The sequence below is a fragment of the Geotrypetes seraphini genome, chromosome 19, assembly GCF_902459505.1.
Source record: "Geotrypetes seraphini chromosome 19, aGeoSer1.1, whole genome shotgun sequence".
NCBI classification, from domain to species: Eukaryota; Metazoa; Chordata; class Amphibia; order Gymnophiona; family Dermophiidae; genus Geotrypetes; species Geotrypetes seraphini.
Window position 1 is genome coordinate 38,906,169 of NC_047102.1, and position 16,356 is coordinate 38,922,524.

The following is a 16,356-nucleotide window of genomic DNA, read 5'->3' on the forward strand; positions in this document are numbered from 1 at the left end:
TCACTATTTTAGAAATCCCAGCGCTATTGTAAAGTCCTCTTACTTGTGATGTCCTGTCCTGTCTGTCTGTCCAAATTAGATTGTCAGCTCTTCTGAGCAGGGGCAGTCTATTGAATGTTAAATGTACAGCGCTGCATACGCCTTTCAGCGCTATAGAAATGATAAATAGTAGTGTTCACGATAAGCCTCAAGACCTCGGTAGTGGCGCGTTTCACGTGAAGACTTTCGCCTCACAATTTGCTTGTATTGTCATTGGTCATGGAGAGAGTGTTTCAGGTCACAAATACCCCGATGTAACTTTAATATTTGAAAAACATTTATATGAGGAATAAAGTACATCGGGGTATTTGTGACCTGAAACACTCTCTCCATGCAAGCAAATTGTGAGGCGAGAGTCTTCACGTGAAACAAGTCCCTGCCAAGGTTTATTATAGGTCTGAGGACTTTATAACAGCACTGGCATCTCTGTGAGGAGACGGATGAGTTTGGGTGCTTGAGGGGGAAGGTGTCCTGGGTTACTTTTTTTCCTTCTCCTTGCCATTTCTGGCTGTGCAGGCATATGAAAAGCAGAGGAGCGAGCTGAAGACGGAGCAAGAGGAGCTGAGCAAAGCAGTCAAAGAGTCGCAAGTGAAAGGCTTTCTGGAGAAAGAACTGCATAGGTGAGATAACTCTTCTCTCACATTGACTGCATTAGCCAAATGGTCCCTGTCTGCCCACTGCTGCTATGTTTGGCATAGAACAGAGGGACACCATAAACTGTCACATTCAGAAAATTCTCATATGTTTGCATTTGTTCCATATTCTCATTGAGCTGGGTAGTCCTGAGAACTGAACCACTTGGCCACACTGGGAATGATTTTGTAGGCAGGAACCTGGTGTAGCCAACGGCACGCTTTGCAGTAATGATTATCCCAACCAATCTCCCTTCTCACTCGGAATCGGGATCGCCACTGAAAATAACGTTGATACTTCTCATTGTTGGCATCTAGTTCCAACAGGTAAACAGCCATTTCCTTAGCACTGGGGAAATCGTTGATGTGTATAAAAGAATCTTTAGGAAGAAAACGTTCATAATTCTCCCGAGGTGGTCCAGAAACAATAGGCACAGCCCCTGAGAGCAGAGCATTATTCCAGAGCTTCTCTGTGATATAGTCCACATGAATTGAATTTTCAAAAGACAAATAGAATTTATACACAGAGATGGTAGACATGAAATCATCCCATTGCAAGGGTAAATATGTTTTTCCAAAGATATCTATAGGGATGTGTTTCTTAAGCTCCTCATAATACTTTACCCGTCGGCTGTTTGGCTTCCAGTTACTAATAGCCCAAGCCACTAGTTTTGATTTTTTTGGAATGATAAAGTCCTGAGGTTCCTTGAGCACCTCTAGCCATCCATAGGGTCTAACAATGTCAGAATCATAGCGATAAGTCATAGTTAGATTAAACAGGTTGTCCAGCATATCCATGTTTTTTGTGAGGCTAGGTGGCTCCAAGTTGAACCAGATCCACCACTGGTTAGGTGGTCTTGGAGCCCAGGGAAGCTCTTTTTTTGAATACATCACATCCTGGTAATGGATGATCACAGCATCCGCCCGTTCATACAACCTGCGATCAGCTGTGAGGTGGCAACCTGATATGCCATACAACTTTTCACAAGTGTCTAGAGGGAAACGTTCTCCAAAAGGCCAAGTCCAGATCAAGATGGTAAGTTCAAGGTTATTCTGTTCAGTTTTAGAGAGGGGTCCATTCTTGTACTGTAACTCAGACTGCAGTAGTGTAGGGGAGAGATTTTTCTCTGCAGGATGACAGAATGTAGAATTGAGGTCCACGAAGCTCCAGAGATATATGAATAGAGAGAATAACAGAACCAGGATGAGGAAGAACCGAGGAAATAAGGAGAGAATCAGCTTTAACCGTCTTTTGAATTTTGAGTCCATGATGCAGGCTGGAGAGAAAAAAAATATATTGTGAATATTGAAGAAACCACAGAACATTAGGCTACATGCCACTTTGCCTCACTAACTGAAGAAACTGGGGTCACACATACAGAGCAACATTTAATGTTTAAAAGTATGAGATCCAATTATGCATTTTTTTACAGGCTTATTGTGGAAGAAGAGTGGTATTGAAATGATCATGACTGTTGAATTTAATTATGAAAATCTCAGGAGTGACCTCTGGCACTAGCCCTGGATGATTCAGTGATATCCATCACTGACATGTGAATGTGCAAATAGAATGAACTGATCTCTTAGATCCTGTTTCCCTTTTTTGAGAACAGAAAAGATTTTGTTATTGGTGAATTTGAACCATTTTCAGTGAGCAATAAATACCCCTCCCTTACAAAAAGATCACAAATTGTGTTTAAAAAAGGATAACAGAGAAAAAAACTAACTAACCATAGCAGTGGCATAGTATGGGTAGGAGGCACCCAGGGTGCTGTCCCCCCGCGCCCTCTTCGCCATGTCCCCACTCCTTCCCATCCCCCATTCCACACTTGTGCTCTCCCCCGTACCTCTTAATCATCTCCAGCGCAAGTGGCTTCTACAAGCATGCTCTTCGTGCCAGCATTAGATTTCCCTCTGACATCACTTCCTGGCCCGTGACCCAGAAATGATTCAGAGGGGAACCAGGCTGACACAAGCAATAGGCAGAAGTTGCTCACGCTAGTGAAGAAAATACAAAGGCACGGGTGGTGGTGGGGAGGAGGGAAGAAGGGCGCAAGGGTGGCATGGTGTGGTAGGGTGGGGTGGAGATGTGACAACGCCCCCACCGAACCGGCATCCAGGGTGGTCTGCAACCTCCCTCCTGCACCCCTCTTACCACTCCACTGAACCATAGGCATAAGTTTACACTGGTTGCCTATACATTATTAGATCTAATTTAAAATTCTTTGTTTGAATTGAAAAGCTCTACATTATGCAGCTCCATCATATCTGTTTATTAAAAAAATCTTTATTCATCTTTAACTTCTGCCAGTTTTCCCGCATTATTATGTAACAACTGTTTCATATTTCTGAGCTCAATTAACAGGTCTGCGCTGTCTGAGGCATGATCTGCCGCCTCTTTGGGAAGCGGAACTTTTGAGGGCGTCGGCAAGTCCGCCTTCAACCGCTTTGCATTACCTCCCTGTAACACCGCTTCAATTTTAGATTGCTGAGTGGAAGTCATCCTTCCGCTTCAAACTTTCTTTTTTATATAGGAAGGAATCAACTAGTGCCTTAAAATTATACCAAAGGACACCCGGAGTTGAGGAGCATAACGATTAAGCGTCCATTATGGTAAGATGCCAAGCCACGCCCCCAGCTCCATCATATCTAACGTGACCATGCATTTTTTTCATGAAAATGGGACATCTACTCATTTTCAGTCCCACCCCAAAATACCGCTCTAGTGCCGCCCCAGTCACACCCCCAATTTTTTCCATTCATTTTTTTCATGTACACAGAATATCTTATTAATTCATAATGGTAACCATAAAATAATAATTAAAAAAAACACAAAGCACAATGTTTTCAGAAAAATATTAATTATCATTTATACAGTGCTCCCCCATGAATTTGCGGTCCCGGTCATTCGTGGTATTTTCTGACCGTGAATGACCAGGCAGGAAAGGGCAGCCAGAGAGGGCAGCTGGTGAGGCAGGAGAGGGCAGACGGAGCACCGGCGAGTGAAGACAATCACTCAGGGTATGCTCTGACCACCTCTTCCTATACTAAAGTCGGGCCTCACCAATCAGGAGCTTCGTATTTGGGGTCAAGTGAATGAAGTATTGGAAAATCCAGTGGCATTGACGTACGATACCGTGCTACTTGGCATGTTAATGAGGGCTAAAAGTCCAATATCTTCTCATAATAACAAACTTCTCTTTATAATGACAGGGTTTGCCATACAACTTATTTTGAAGAACTGGAAAAATTGGGATCAGTTAAATTATAATTTCTGGTGGGAATCTCTATGCCACACTTTTAAACTGGAAGATATGATGGCTCCATTGGATTCAGCTTCCTCCACCGATGGGAGACTTTTTCCCTCAAAGCCACAAGCGGAGAGGAACGTGGGAGCACTGCTCCACCCTCCTCCAGAGCCTGCAGGAGACCAGCTCCATTGGATTCAGCTTCCTCCACCAACGGGAGACTTTTTCCCTCCAGCCACAAGCGGAGAGGAGCGTGGGAGCACTGCTCCGCCCCCCTCCCGAGCCTGCAGGAGACCAGCTCCGTTGGATTCAGCTTCCTCCACCAACGGGAGACTTTTTCCCTCCAGCCACAAGCGGAGAGGAGCGTGGGAGCACTGCTCCGCCCCCCTCCCGAGCCTGCAGGAGACCAGCTCCATTGGATTCAGCTTCCTCCACCGATGGGAGACTTTTTCCCTCAAAGCCACAAGCGGAGAGGAACGTGGGAGCACTGCTCCACCCTCCTCCAGAGCCTGCAGGAGACCAGCTCCATTGGATTCAGCTTCCTCCACCAACGGGAGACTTTTTCCCTCCAGCCACAAGCGGAGAGGAGCGTGGGAGCACTGCTCCGCCCCCCTCCCGAGCCTGCAGGAGACCAGCTCCGTTGGATTCAGCTTCCTCCACTGACGGGAGACTTTTTTCCTCCAGCCACAAGCGGAGAGGAGCGTGGGAGCACTGCTCCGCCCCCATCCCGAGCCTGCAGGAGACCAGCTCCGTTGGATTCAGCTTCCTCCACTGACGGGAGACTTTTTTCCTCCAGCCACAAGCGGAGAGGAGCGTGGGAGCACTGCTCCGCCCCCATCCCGAGCCTGCAGGAGACCAGCTCCATTAAATTCAAGCGCCTACAATGGCGTGCAACCGTTTGGCTAGCGCCTTCGTGAAGTATCTGTGTGAGGCGGCTGTGCTGAAGCGCTTGGGCCCTGACTCAGGAGCCTTTAAACCAAACTCACTGTTCCTCTTTAACAGCGACAATAACTGACCTCCACGGCATGACCTGACTGCTCACCCCAGTCTGATTACAAACCTGTTACTGCGATACAAGTCACGACAGTCTAGATTGGATAAGTATCTCAAAAATGTCCATAGCTAACTATGAATAGCCTTTGCATAACATTGAAATAGCTGTTAAATAATCCAGTCTATAGTCTTATAATCCACTGTAGCAGTCTGCAGCCCTTGCAACGCTGTAGCTACCTTTACCCTGGCTTTCTCATTGTAGCAATGTGTAGCCTAGAAATGGCTTTGTAGCCTCTCAAAATCAAAAGCATTGCAGCATGCTGTAGCTTTGTAACGTTGTAGCAATCTGCAGCCTTGCATCACCTCTATAGCCTTGTAAAACCTTCGTAGCAAACTGTAGCCCTTAAATCTGTAACATTGCAACAAACTAGCACCCTGTAGCCTGGCAAAATCATTGTAGCCTCGCACATCTGCTGCACATCTAATCTTAGCCTAGAAACTTGTTTTTGCAACCTGTAACCTCGCATGGTGTGACTAATAACTAACCAGTCATCCTGTTGCCTGAGAAACTTGATAGCCTTGATATTCTTTGTACAGCCAGCCACGTGTTGTTTAGCTAGACAGGCCCTACCATGGCCCGACCTAACTATCATCAATGTACTTCACTGCTTTTACTCTACCTAATCAGTATCAGAATCTGCACAGTCGACTCTCTATACGTGGTTCCTATCCCAGTTTACTATACCACTTACCGCACAGCAAACTCCAAATATCCCACATTCAGATACCATACCTCATATGATCATCCAGCAACAGGCCCACCCCTAATCCCTCCCTCTCCCCCCCCATAAATCTACTAAGCCTCGCACTAATAAACAACGAACTCGGCACCGGCCTGTTTCCGATGGCCAGTGGCAGCCTTTCCCTGGCAGCGGTGGCAGCAGCATGTTTCCCAATGGCAGTGGCATGGGGGAGAGCAGGGAGAGAGAAATAAAGGGGGGGGGGAGCCAGGGAGCCAGAAAGAAAGAAAGGGGGGACAGGGATCCAGAAAGAAAAAAGGAGGGCAGGGTGAAAGAAGGAAAGAAATGAGGCACTGAGAGAGAGAAAAAGACAAACAGAAAGAAAGGGGGCATAGGGAGAGAGAGAGAAAGAAAGAAGGGGATAGGGTGAAAGAAAGAAATAGGGCACGGAGAGAGAGAGAAAGACAGAAAGAAAGAAAGGGGGCATGGAGAGAGAAAGAAGGAGGCAGGGTGAAAGAAAGAAAGAAATGGGGCATGGAGAGAGAGAGAGAAAGACAGACATACGGAAAGAAAGGGGGCATGGAGAGAGAAAGAAAGAAGGGGACAGGATGAAACAAAGAAAAAGTTGAGGGAGGGAATGAGGTCTGGAGGAGAGGAAGCATACAGGAAGCTGAAAGAAGGGAAGAAATATTGGATGCACAGTCAGAAGAATAAAGTGCAACAAGAGACTGATGAAATTACCAAACGAAGGTAGGAAAAATGATTTTATTTTCAATTTAGTGATCAAAATGTGTCCGTTTTGAGAATTTATATATGCTGTCTATATTTTGCACTATGGCCCCCTTTTACTAAACCGCAATAGCAGTTTTTAGCGTAGGGAGCCTATGAGCATTTAGAGTTGCGTGGGGCATTCAGCGCAGCTCCCTGCGCTAAAAACCACTATTGCGGTTTAGTAAAAAGGAAGGGGGTATATTTGTCTATTTTTGTATAGTTGTTACTGAGGTGACATTGCATAAAGTCATCTGCTTTGACTTCTTTGAAAACCCGCAAAATATAAATGATAATTAACATTTTCTCTGCGTACAGTGTGCTTTGTGTTTTTAAAATTTTCTTGTTGGTAGATCATTTTGACTTGGCCATGAAGGTAAGGGTGAGGGAGGAAGGGGAGCTGCTGAAAGACATCTAATAATCCTTGCAGGCTTGACTGTGCAGGGAATTATTTTTGTAAAATCATGTTTTGTTATGTGTCTGGCATTATTTAGACTTTAATTTCTATGAATGAATAGAATGAAAATGATATAAAATTACTTGCTTGTTTTTATGTGCGTGTGCTGAAGGAAAGTGGAGAGAGAATGTGCTGAGGACACTGAAAGGAAATGGAAGAGAGAGTGGGGAGAAGACGCTGATTTATAAACTGACAATTGTACAGAATATTGTTTCTTTTTATACTTTAATATAATAAGTTCAATATAAAACAATTAAAGCTTGTGTGGATGGAATCAGGTGGTTTGTGGGGATGAGAACCGAGCTTACGAGGATTAGTCCAATAAAATGGTATTTTCTTATTTCTCATTATTTTTGTTTTATTTTTATTTGTTAATTTGTTAAGTGGTGATTGTTATGTATCAGTTTTTTCAAATTTACATCTACTGTCTTTATATTTTGCACAGTATTAGAGGACATGTATTACTGTTTTTGTGGTGTTGTGGTGTTGCATTGTATGCAAAGTCTGGTTTCTTGGCAGTTCAGTTTAACATTTGTCTACATATTTCTATTTTAGTTTGTGATTATTCCATATTGGGCGAGGGTGTATCTGTCTTTGTGTATAAAAGGGACATGGCTTTCTGATAGCATCGACTGTACAGGATCAATTGACTGTGCAACATCTGGTTTGTTTAGTTTTAAAAATGTATGTGTTGGTGTTTAAGATGCTGCCTTTTCCTAGGTACACTCTTGTTGTGCGATATGTAGATTGTTACTAAAAATCATATTTTTCATATAGATGGGGGAGTGTCAAAAAATGATGGGCCCCGGGTGTCACATATGCTAGGTACGTAAAGCAACACTTTCAGTTGGTGACTACTATAATTGTAGGACAATGTAGTAATAAAGTTTTGCAGAAAAACTATGTGAGACAAGTGTCGACTCTAAATTCACTCAAAAAGAAGGAAAAAGCCTCAGAAAAGGCCCTCCCACCGCCACAAAGGTGGATATCAAGGTGGTTAGACGGTAACCTCACAGGCAAAACCTTCGTTAAAGTGAGTGTTTGAGCAGAAAAACTTGTGCTTCACATATACAAATTTGTAGATAGAGGAAAAACCACTTATCTTCAACTGATCGGCACACCGACGGAGGCCAGCGTTTCACCGACAAGCTGCATCAGGGTGTGACCCGACCGATCAGTCTGCAAAACAAAGAAGAATAAAACAAAAAGAACTTAGACAGTTTCTCAATGAGTTTTAACTTCTTAATATAAAAATACTAGCAAGTACCTTGAAAGAGCGGAAACAACCGCTTCAGAAGAGTCCAAAAAGATGGCTTCCAAGGGCGGCTCTGAAATTCTGAAATTTAAATACCTCCGGTTTGAACGTCACTACCGGAAATGAATCGAAAAAAGATGTGACAGCAGAGAGGGAATCTGACAAGATGAACCGGTGCGACGGACCGGCAAAAACAAAAACAAAAACATGCATTTTTTATTGTGTTGTTTTTTATTTTTTAATTTCAAAGAAAAACTTTGATTTTGAGAATTTTTGTTTTCTTTTCTCTTTTTTCTTCTTTCTTGAATTGTTTATCCATAAGATCTTATGTGATTGAAAAGGACCAATACCAAAAAGATATGAAATTTTTTTTTGTAAAAAACAGAAAAAGAAAAAAACACCTAATGGGAAGGCCTAATAAAAAGCGTTCCATTCGAGTCTTTGATTTAGACCGACAGGTTCTTCGCTATTTAAAAGGTGGATCCAAAATTGTTCAGCGCGTAGTAACTGAATCTGGCGGTTAGTAGTTCCTTTCTTGATATGATCAATGGCAAAGCACCGTAAATCTTCAAAAGTGTGGTTGTGTTCAACACAGTGTACAACAAGGGGAGCTTGCAGCATGTTGTTGTGAAGACAACTCTTATGTTCAGTAATGCGTCTTCTCAGGGTGCGTGTGGTCTGCCCAACGTAGACATAAAAATCCTTTTTGGGAGCTCTGGACTCTTACTAAAATCACAGGCCAGATACCTCAATTTAGGCAACTTTTAAAAGTTGATTTTATCATCTGCAACCATTAAGTGAACTCTTTCTGTGCATTAAGAAGTTAAAATATATACTTCCTCTTTCAGTCTCATTCACTCTCATCCTGTAAGCTGTTATTGATTGGCTAAATAAATATATACTTATTGAAACCGGTATATAGCGTTCGAGGTCTCATTACCGAGGTAGGCCTGGACAGCTGCCTACATCAAAAGTAGCTTCTAATATAGGTTTTCCAAGCCATGTATTCAATTTAGCGGCCTGGAATGAGAAAATTCTATCAAAAAACTTCTTATATTGACATAAATTTATAGAAGGATACTCTTATTAGAATAGTTCAAAGAAAAATGAGAAGCAAGATAATCTGGTAGCATCCCAAACTGCTGTGTTCACACTCACCTTCTTAATGCACAGAAAGAGTTCACTTAATGGTTGCAGATGATAAAATCAACTTTTAAAAGTTGCCTAAATTGAGGTATCTGGCCTGTGATTTTAGTAAGAGTCCAGAGCTCCCAAAAAGGATTTTTATGTCTGGAACCTCCCTTCTTGCATTATAGCCCATATCAACTTGTTTCATCTAGGCTCAGACTCTAGTGTTTATTCCATTAAGGTTTTCCCACATTTTTGGGAGCCACCTAGATTTTGGACCCAAAATGCATGTGTCAGTATTAATCATTTATTCACATAATTGGTACTTAGACACAGAAATTAAAATACACCAGAGGACAATATTATTTAAGTTCATGCCAATCTTTGGTGTGGTGCATTTTACAGGAGGGCATTTACATGAGTGGAATTTGGGCCAAGTGAGGTGGCCAGAGCGTGAAAATTACATAATCCGATGATTTATGCATGATTTGTTTACAGTATGAACATTTATATCTGCTTTGTCCTACCTGAAATATAGGTGTGTTTTTGATTTGTTACACAGGTATTCTACAAAGAATTCTATCACAAATTGGCTCCAAATAAGTGTCCCTTTATAGAATTACTCCCCACCAGTTGCGTACCTAGCATATGTGACACCCGGGGCCCATCATTTTTTGGCACCCCCCCATCTGTACGAAAAACATGATTTTTAGTAACAATCCACACGTCACACATGAGTACCTAGGAAAAGGCAGCATCTTACATATGCAGTGAGCAGTACAACATCAATACACCCACTGTAAAACTAAACAAGCCAGACCAGTACAGATTAATCCTACACCGTCAATCCTAACAGAAAACCATGTCTTTCGAACACACAGAACACAGAAAACACGTTTGCCTAGTATGGAATATGTCATCACAAACTAACCCCTCCCCCTTTTACAAAACTGTAGTGTGGATTTTAGCCACGGTGGTAACAGCTCTGACGCTCATGGAATTCTGGGCATCAGAGCTGCTACCACCATGGCTACACAGTTTTGTAAAAGGGGGAATAAAATAGAAATACATAGACAAAGGTTAAATTGAACCAGCAAGAAGCTGGACTCTGCATAAAATGCAACACCACAGAAACAGTGACACATGTTTCCTAAAGCAATAAATAAATAGAACATTTTTTTCTACCTTTGTCTTCTCTGGTTTCTGCTTTCCTCATCTTCTTGTTACTCTCTTCCTTCCATCCACTGTCTGCCATGTCTCTGCCCCTATATGGCATCTTCTCTCCTTTGATGCCCCTTCCAAAAACTGTATGCCTCCCCCTTCCATCTCTCCTTTCACCCCCATTGGCGTGTTTGAGACCACTGATCTAATCTGTCCAATCTGATTCAATTTAAATTGTATTTCTTCTTCTTAGCTATTTCTGGGCAACAATCCAAAGCTCTGTCCAGTACTGTTCTTAGGTTCCAATTACTGAAGTCTCTGTCAAAGCTCACTCTAGTCCATCTACACCCTCCCAGCCATTGAAGCCCTCCCCAGCCCATCCTCAACTAAATGGCCATATACAGACACACCGTCCAAGTCTGCTCTGTACTGGCCTCAGTTCTTCTATATTTACTATTATTTTCTGATTCCAGATCCTCTGTGTTCATCCCATGCTTTTTTTAACTTTGTCATCGTTTTCATCTCCACCACCTCTCTCAGGAGCGCATTCCAGGCATCCACCACTCTCTCTGTAAAGTAGAATTTCCTAACATTGCTCTTGAGTCTCCCACCCCTCAACCTCAAATTATGTCCTCTGGTTTTATCATTTTCCTTTCTCTGGAAAAGATTTTGTTTTATGTTAATACCTTTCAAGTATTTGAACATCTGAATCATCTCTCTCCTGTCCCTCCTTTCCTCTAAGGTATACATATTCAGGACTTCCAGTCTCTCCTCATACGTCTTTTGGTGCAAACCACCTACCATTTTTGTCACCCTCCTCTGGACCGCTTCAAGCCTGTGCCAAATATGGCCTCCAAAACTGAACACAATACTCCAAGTGGGGCCTCACCAACGACCTTTCATTCTTCTACTGGTTACACCTCTCTTTATACAGCCCAGCATCCTTCTGGCCTTGTCACACTGTTATTTCGCCATTAGATCTTCAAATACTATCACGCCAAGGTCCCTCTCCCCATCCGTGCATATCAGCCTCTCACCTCCCAGCATATACAGTTCCTTCCGATTATGAATCCACAAATGCATTACTCTGCATTTCTTTGCATTGAATTTTAGTTCCCAGATATTAGTCCATTCCTCTAACTTTTGCAGATCCTTTTTCATATTTTCCACTCCCTCTTCGGTGTCTACTCTGTTACAAATCTTGGTATCATCTGCAAAAAGGCACACTTTTCCTTCTAACCCTTCAGCAATGTCACTCACAAACATATTGAACAGGATTGGCCCCAGCACTGAACCCTGAGGGACTCCACTACTCACCTTTCCTTCCTCCAAGGGACTTGCATTAACCACCACTCTCTGGCGTCTCATGCCTCCCTCAACCACGACAGATGCCTACAGTGTAGGCAGCCTGCCTTGGGGTGGGGTTTTTTTTGTTTTTTTTTTTAAATCTGCATCCCGATTAGCTGGTTAGATAGTGGCAGGACACCTACTGACGCCTACAATCAGACCGCTGTTTATAGAATTTGGCCTTTAGTTTGCAGACTCTGAGCTCTTTTATTTATACTTGGGTCATTTTTATCAAGCAATGGAAAAGGTGCCAGTACCCCTGGAGCCTGAGGCCTAGATTCTAACTTTAGGCATCCAAAATGTTTAAAATAATGTATCATTTAAACAAAACACATGAAAAATATATAGTTTGCTGGTGTCAGGTCAAAAGCGCGCCAGGACAAAGGCACACGCAGACAATTGAGCGCAGCACGGAGACGCGCGCCACACAAAATTACTGTTTTTAGGGCTCCGACGGGGGGGGGGGGGGCGTGGGGGGAACCCCCCCACTTTACTTAATAGAGATCGCACCACATTGTGGGGGCGTTGTGGGGGTTTTTAACCCCCCACGTTTTACTGAAAACTTCACTTTTTCCCTGTTTTTAGGGAAAAAGTTAAGTTTACAGTAAAATATGGAGGGTTACAACCCCCCAAACCCCCCACAACACCGGCGTGATCTCTATTAAGTAAACTGGGGGGCTCCCCAACAAACTCCCCGTCGGAACCCCTAAAAATTGTAATTTTCTTCGGCGCGCGCCTCTGTCTTGCGCTCAGTTGTCGGTGCGCGCCTTTGTCTTTCGCGGGGTTGTCTATGAACCTGTTTGCTGGCTGTGAGAGAATTTAAAAGCACCTTGCAGAGAAAAGCTGCCCTATATAAAAAGGACTTTGGACTGGATTCAACAATTCTCCACCTCCACCAATTTTCTAGAGTTGGTAGGGGAAGCCTGATTAAACTTAGGCAGGCACAGTGTGCTTTACCAGGACAAGGCAATTTTTGCAGGACTGTGCAATACTCACCAATTGTTTTTTTTTGTTGTTGTTTGAAAGAAGCTGGTGAGAAACTTTAGGACTTACCCTGAGGCAAGAGTGTGTTCAGCCTTGTGCTGACCTGACAGCCAGAAGGACTGCAGGGCTGAAAGCCAGAGCAAGTGAACTGCTTGAATTATGTTTAATTTTTTTGATTTTGCTTATATTTTGAACATAGGCTGCATTTCTGAATAAAGCCTTCATTATTTGAACTGTGGCTGACAGTAGCCTTATTGTGTGGGAAGAACAATTGCCATCCTGATCATTTACTTCCCAGCATATTATTGCATCAGCAGGGCTTTCAACCTTTGAAGGCACGCCAACGTCACTGTGTTGCTCACTGCCCGGTAGCCGACTCAGGACCCGGTACCGGGAGTGCAACAATATATATACATATATATATATATATATATATATATATATATATATGTGCTTATATATATGTGCTCAAAATATGTTTAATAAAGCACATTTATTTATTTGCTTTTATATATATATATATTTGCTTTTTTATTTATATATATATATTTGCTTTTTTATTTATATATATATATATTTGCTTTTTTATATGTGCTTATATATATTGTGCTTAAATATATATGTGCTCAAAATAGGTTAAATAAAGCACATTTATTTATTTGCTTATATATATATATATATACAAATAAATAAATGTGCTTTATTAAACATATTTTGAGCTTAAAATCATCCTGGTGTCCTCTTTAGCCCAAAAATAAAAGCCCTGTTCAGCTATAACAGGATGCTTCAAGCAAGCCTGAGGAACTCCTAACTCATGTCCATCTAAGCTGCACCAAACCAGAGTCCAAAAGACCTACCCCCATTTTACAAAGGCACGCCAAGCATTTTAGCGTGGATTTGGAGCATGCTGAATCAACGCATGCACTAACCGCTAATGTGTCCATAGGATAACATGCATGCATTAGCGTTTAGGACGTGTTTAGCGTGCAGTAATATTTAGCGTGCACTAAAAGCTTAGTGCAACTTTGGAAAACAGGGGGCTAGTTTTACAATTCACATGTGATTTAACAGCTGAGTGTGTGGTGTAATGGTTAGAGCACCCTGAGCTTGCTGGTTTGAATTCCTCCCTTGTCACAGGAGAGAAATAATAATTAAAAGATAAAAAAATAAAATAGCGGTGCCAGCATTTCACTGCATACAATTTTAATGAAAAACAGCATAAAATCGCCATTCTAGTGACATCATAACAATGAGATGTGATAACTTTATAGACGGTCTATAGACTCACTGAGCGTAATTCTCTATAGTGCGTCTATGCATTATAGAATTGTGCTCGTCTGGACGTCTAAACCACGCCTAAAGTTAGACGTCCTTTACAAAGTCTAGCCTTGAGTGCTCCCTCAAAAAAAGCCCTATTTACTTTCCTTTCAAACCCAACGTCCTGAAAGAACATGCATTTCAGGGGCAGAAGATTTGCCAAGGCACGGATCTCGGGGTTCCAGAATCTTAAGAAATTCATGAGCCTAATATGGATATTATCCTCTGTTCCTTACACAGCTCTTCTGCTGATTTTCTTGTGATAAATCCCCTTTCCACTTTCTGATATATACAAAGCCCCCCCCCCTCCCCCCAATTTACAGTAAACAGTGTCAGACAGTAGATTCTATATGACAAAAACAGCCCAGTGAAATATCAACATGCAGAATTCATTGTAAAAAAGAGAATACAGGACAGAGTCTGAAATAATTTGGTAATGAGGCAAAGGTTTGGTGTTAGCAAACCAAGCAGCTACCAGTCAGTATCTGTCTGGGATGTAATTGCCTTGCAGATTTTCAAGCTTCTATGCCACAATTGCATTATTTTATTGACAATAAACTAAACTAAACCTTAGGTTTGTATACCGCATCATCTCCACATTCGTAGAGCTCTGCACGGTTTACAGGAGATAAAGACAGAAGCTGCAGGCTCAGACTAAGAAAGAATCTTCTCCACTTGTTTAAGTTTCAGTTTGAATATTGAAACAGGAAATTGATTTCTCCCCACAGGCTCAGTAAGCTTAAAAATACTATTTTGCAAATGTGTACCATGAGCTTTTTCATCTGAACCATACATAATTTGCCTTCCAGCTGTGTCTCTTGTTCTCTGCTGCTTTCCATTTCTCCTTAACCACTCTGATCCTGCCAAAGATAACTGCAAAAATCAAATAAAATTAGAAAGCAAACTTACCCTAGCTTCCAATTCAGCTGTCAAAAAGGGCAGGTGAGCACAGAACTGATGAAAGGCAAAAGTCGGCAGCTTCAACATAGACTTTAAAGTAGGTGGGGCTGGAACAGGGAAGGAGCAGAGTGAAGAAATCAAGACAGAGTAGCTGCTGCAACAAGATGTTTAGAAGAATTGAAAACAGGAGAACTAAAGATTAATTTTTTTGACTCATCAATTTGACCTTTTTGGTTCAGTGAGTCTTGTTACAGGAGCGTCTTCGAATATCTGGTGGCCCTGTTCACTTGAGTAGGCAGACAACCCAAGCTTTGGATTCTTGCCCAGAAATAGCTAAGACAAAAAAAATTTAAAAATTTTAATTGAATCAGGTTGGGCAGACTGGATGGACCATTCGGGTCTTTATCTGCCGTCATCTACTATGTTACTATGTTTCCAGATAAAGAATTTTTTATGAGAATGTACTTTAAGAATAGGTTTAAAGAGTTCCTGGATAATTCTCTCTGGGTTGAAAGCTATTCTTTATTCATAGATAGGGCCTACAAGACCGAATTATGGTCATTGGAGAGCACGAATGTTATGGAAGCTATGCCTGTTTCTGCCTGGGATACCAAACAAGGTAGAATTTTACTTGTTATTTGGAAACCATGCTTAGAAACATTAACTCCAGCTGCTCGCAGTCGTGTTTTGTTATGTAGACCTTAATTATTTATTTTATATATGCATATATAAATAATTATTTTTTTTTTTTAATATGTAGTCCTAGAAGAATAGATAGGTAGTTCTAATTATAATCGTAACTATTTTTTATTTATTTTTAATTCTTATATTCATATGCTTGTTTAATCGGGAAGTTGGGTGGGAGGTGAGAGGGAAAGGAGGATGGAAAGAAGAAGAAGATCATAAAATCCTTGTCAAGTCCTTGTGTGATACAGGTGAAGCAGGATAAGTCCTTTGGATAAAGGTGAAGTAACCAGACCTCACAGGAGAAAACCCCCTCCCCTCCCTCTTGCTCTAATAAATCAGTATATTAACCCACTTGCCAGCTGGCCTATAGTGATTGAGAAATATCCTGTTTCTGAGTTAGCTATGATAAACAAAAACGTATAAGAAACAAGACTTAAATTCCAATGCATGGCACCTGGCCAGATATTATGCAAAGAGGAACACAGCTCATGGTCAGAAAAATAGAATTCTCAAGAATATTATTTAGCAAGATATATTATGTGTTACCACAGCAGAGAAGGAATTTGAGACACATCCACATAACTAGGGACATACATGCACCATCACAAAGGATTCTTGTGTTAGCCCTTTAAAACTTTGCAGAAAAAGGTGCAACACCAGGAATCAGAGTCAAGGTCTCAAGCAAGTTAGTCAATATAAA

General features: G+C 41.8%; 2 protein-coding genes across 2 annotated transcripts in view; one reads left to right on the forward strand and one right to left on the reverse strand.

Annotated features, from left to right (window-relative positions):
* The window catches only part of LOC117352262, an 80,392-nt gene that overhangs the window by 591 nt on the left and 63,445 nt on the right, over window positions 1–16,356 (forward strand). The window contains exon 2 of the mRNA XM_033928618.1: window positions 556–659. Coding sequence (XP_033784509.1) covers window positions 556–659 — 104 coding nt within the window. The remainder of the gene's footprint in view (window positions 1–555; window positions 660–16,356) is intronic.
* On the reverse strand, window positions 332–15,104 carry LOC117352260 (alpha-(1,3)-fucosyltransferase 9-like). Its single transcript, XM_033928615.1, has 2 exons — window positions 14,979–15,104; window positions 332–1,948 (listed from the first exon to the last, which is right to left on the reverse strand). Exon 2 carries the CDS (start codon window positions 1,938–1,940, stop codon window positions 804–806), a length of 1,137 nt encoding a protein of 378 aa, XP_033784506.1. The 5' UTR covers window positions 1,941–1,948; window positions 14,979–15,104; the 3' UTR covers window positions 332–803.

Excerpts from the sequence above, each read along its gene's own strand:
- LOC117352260 (XM_033928615.1), bottom strand. The coding sequence starts at position 1,940 with ATGGACTCAAAATTCAAAAGACGGTTAAAGCTGATTCTCTCCTTATTT.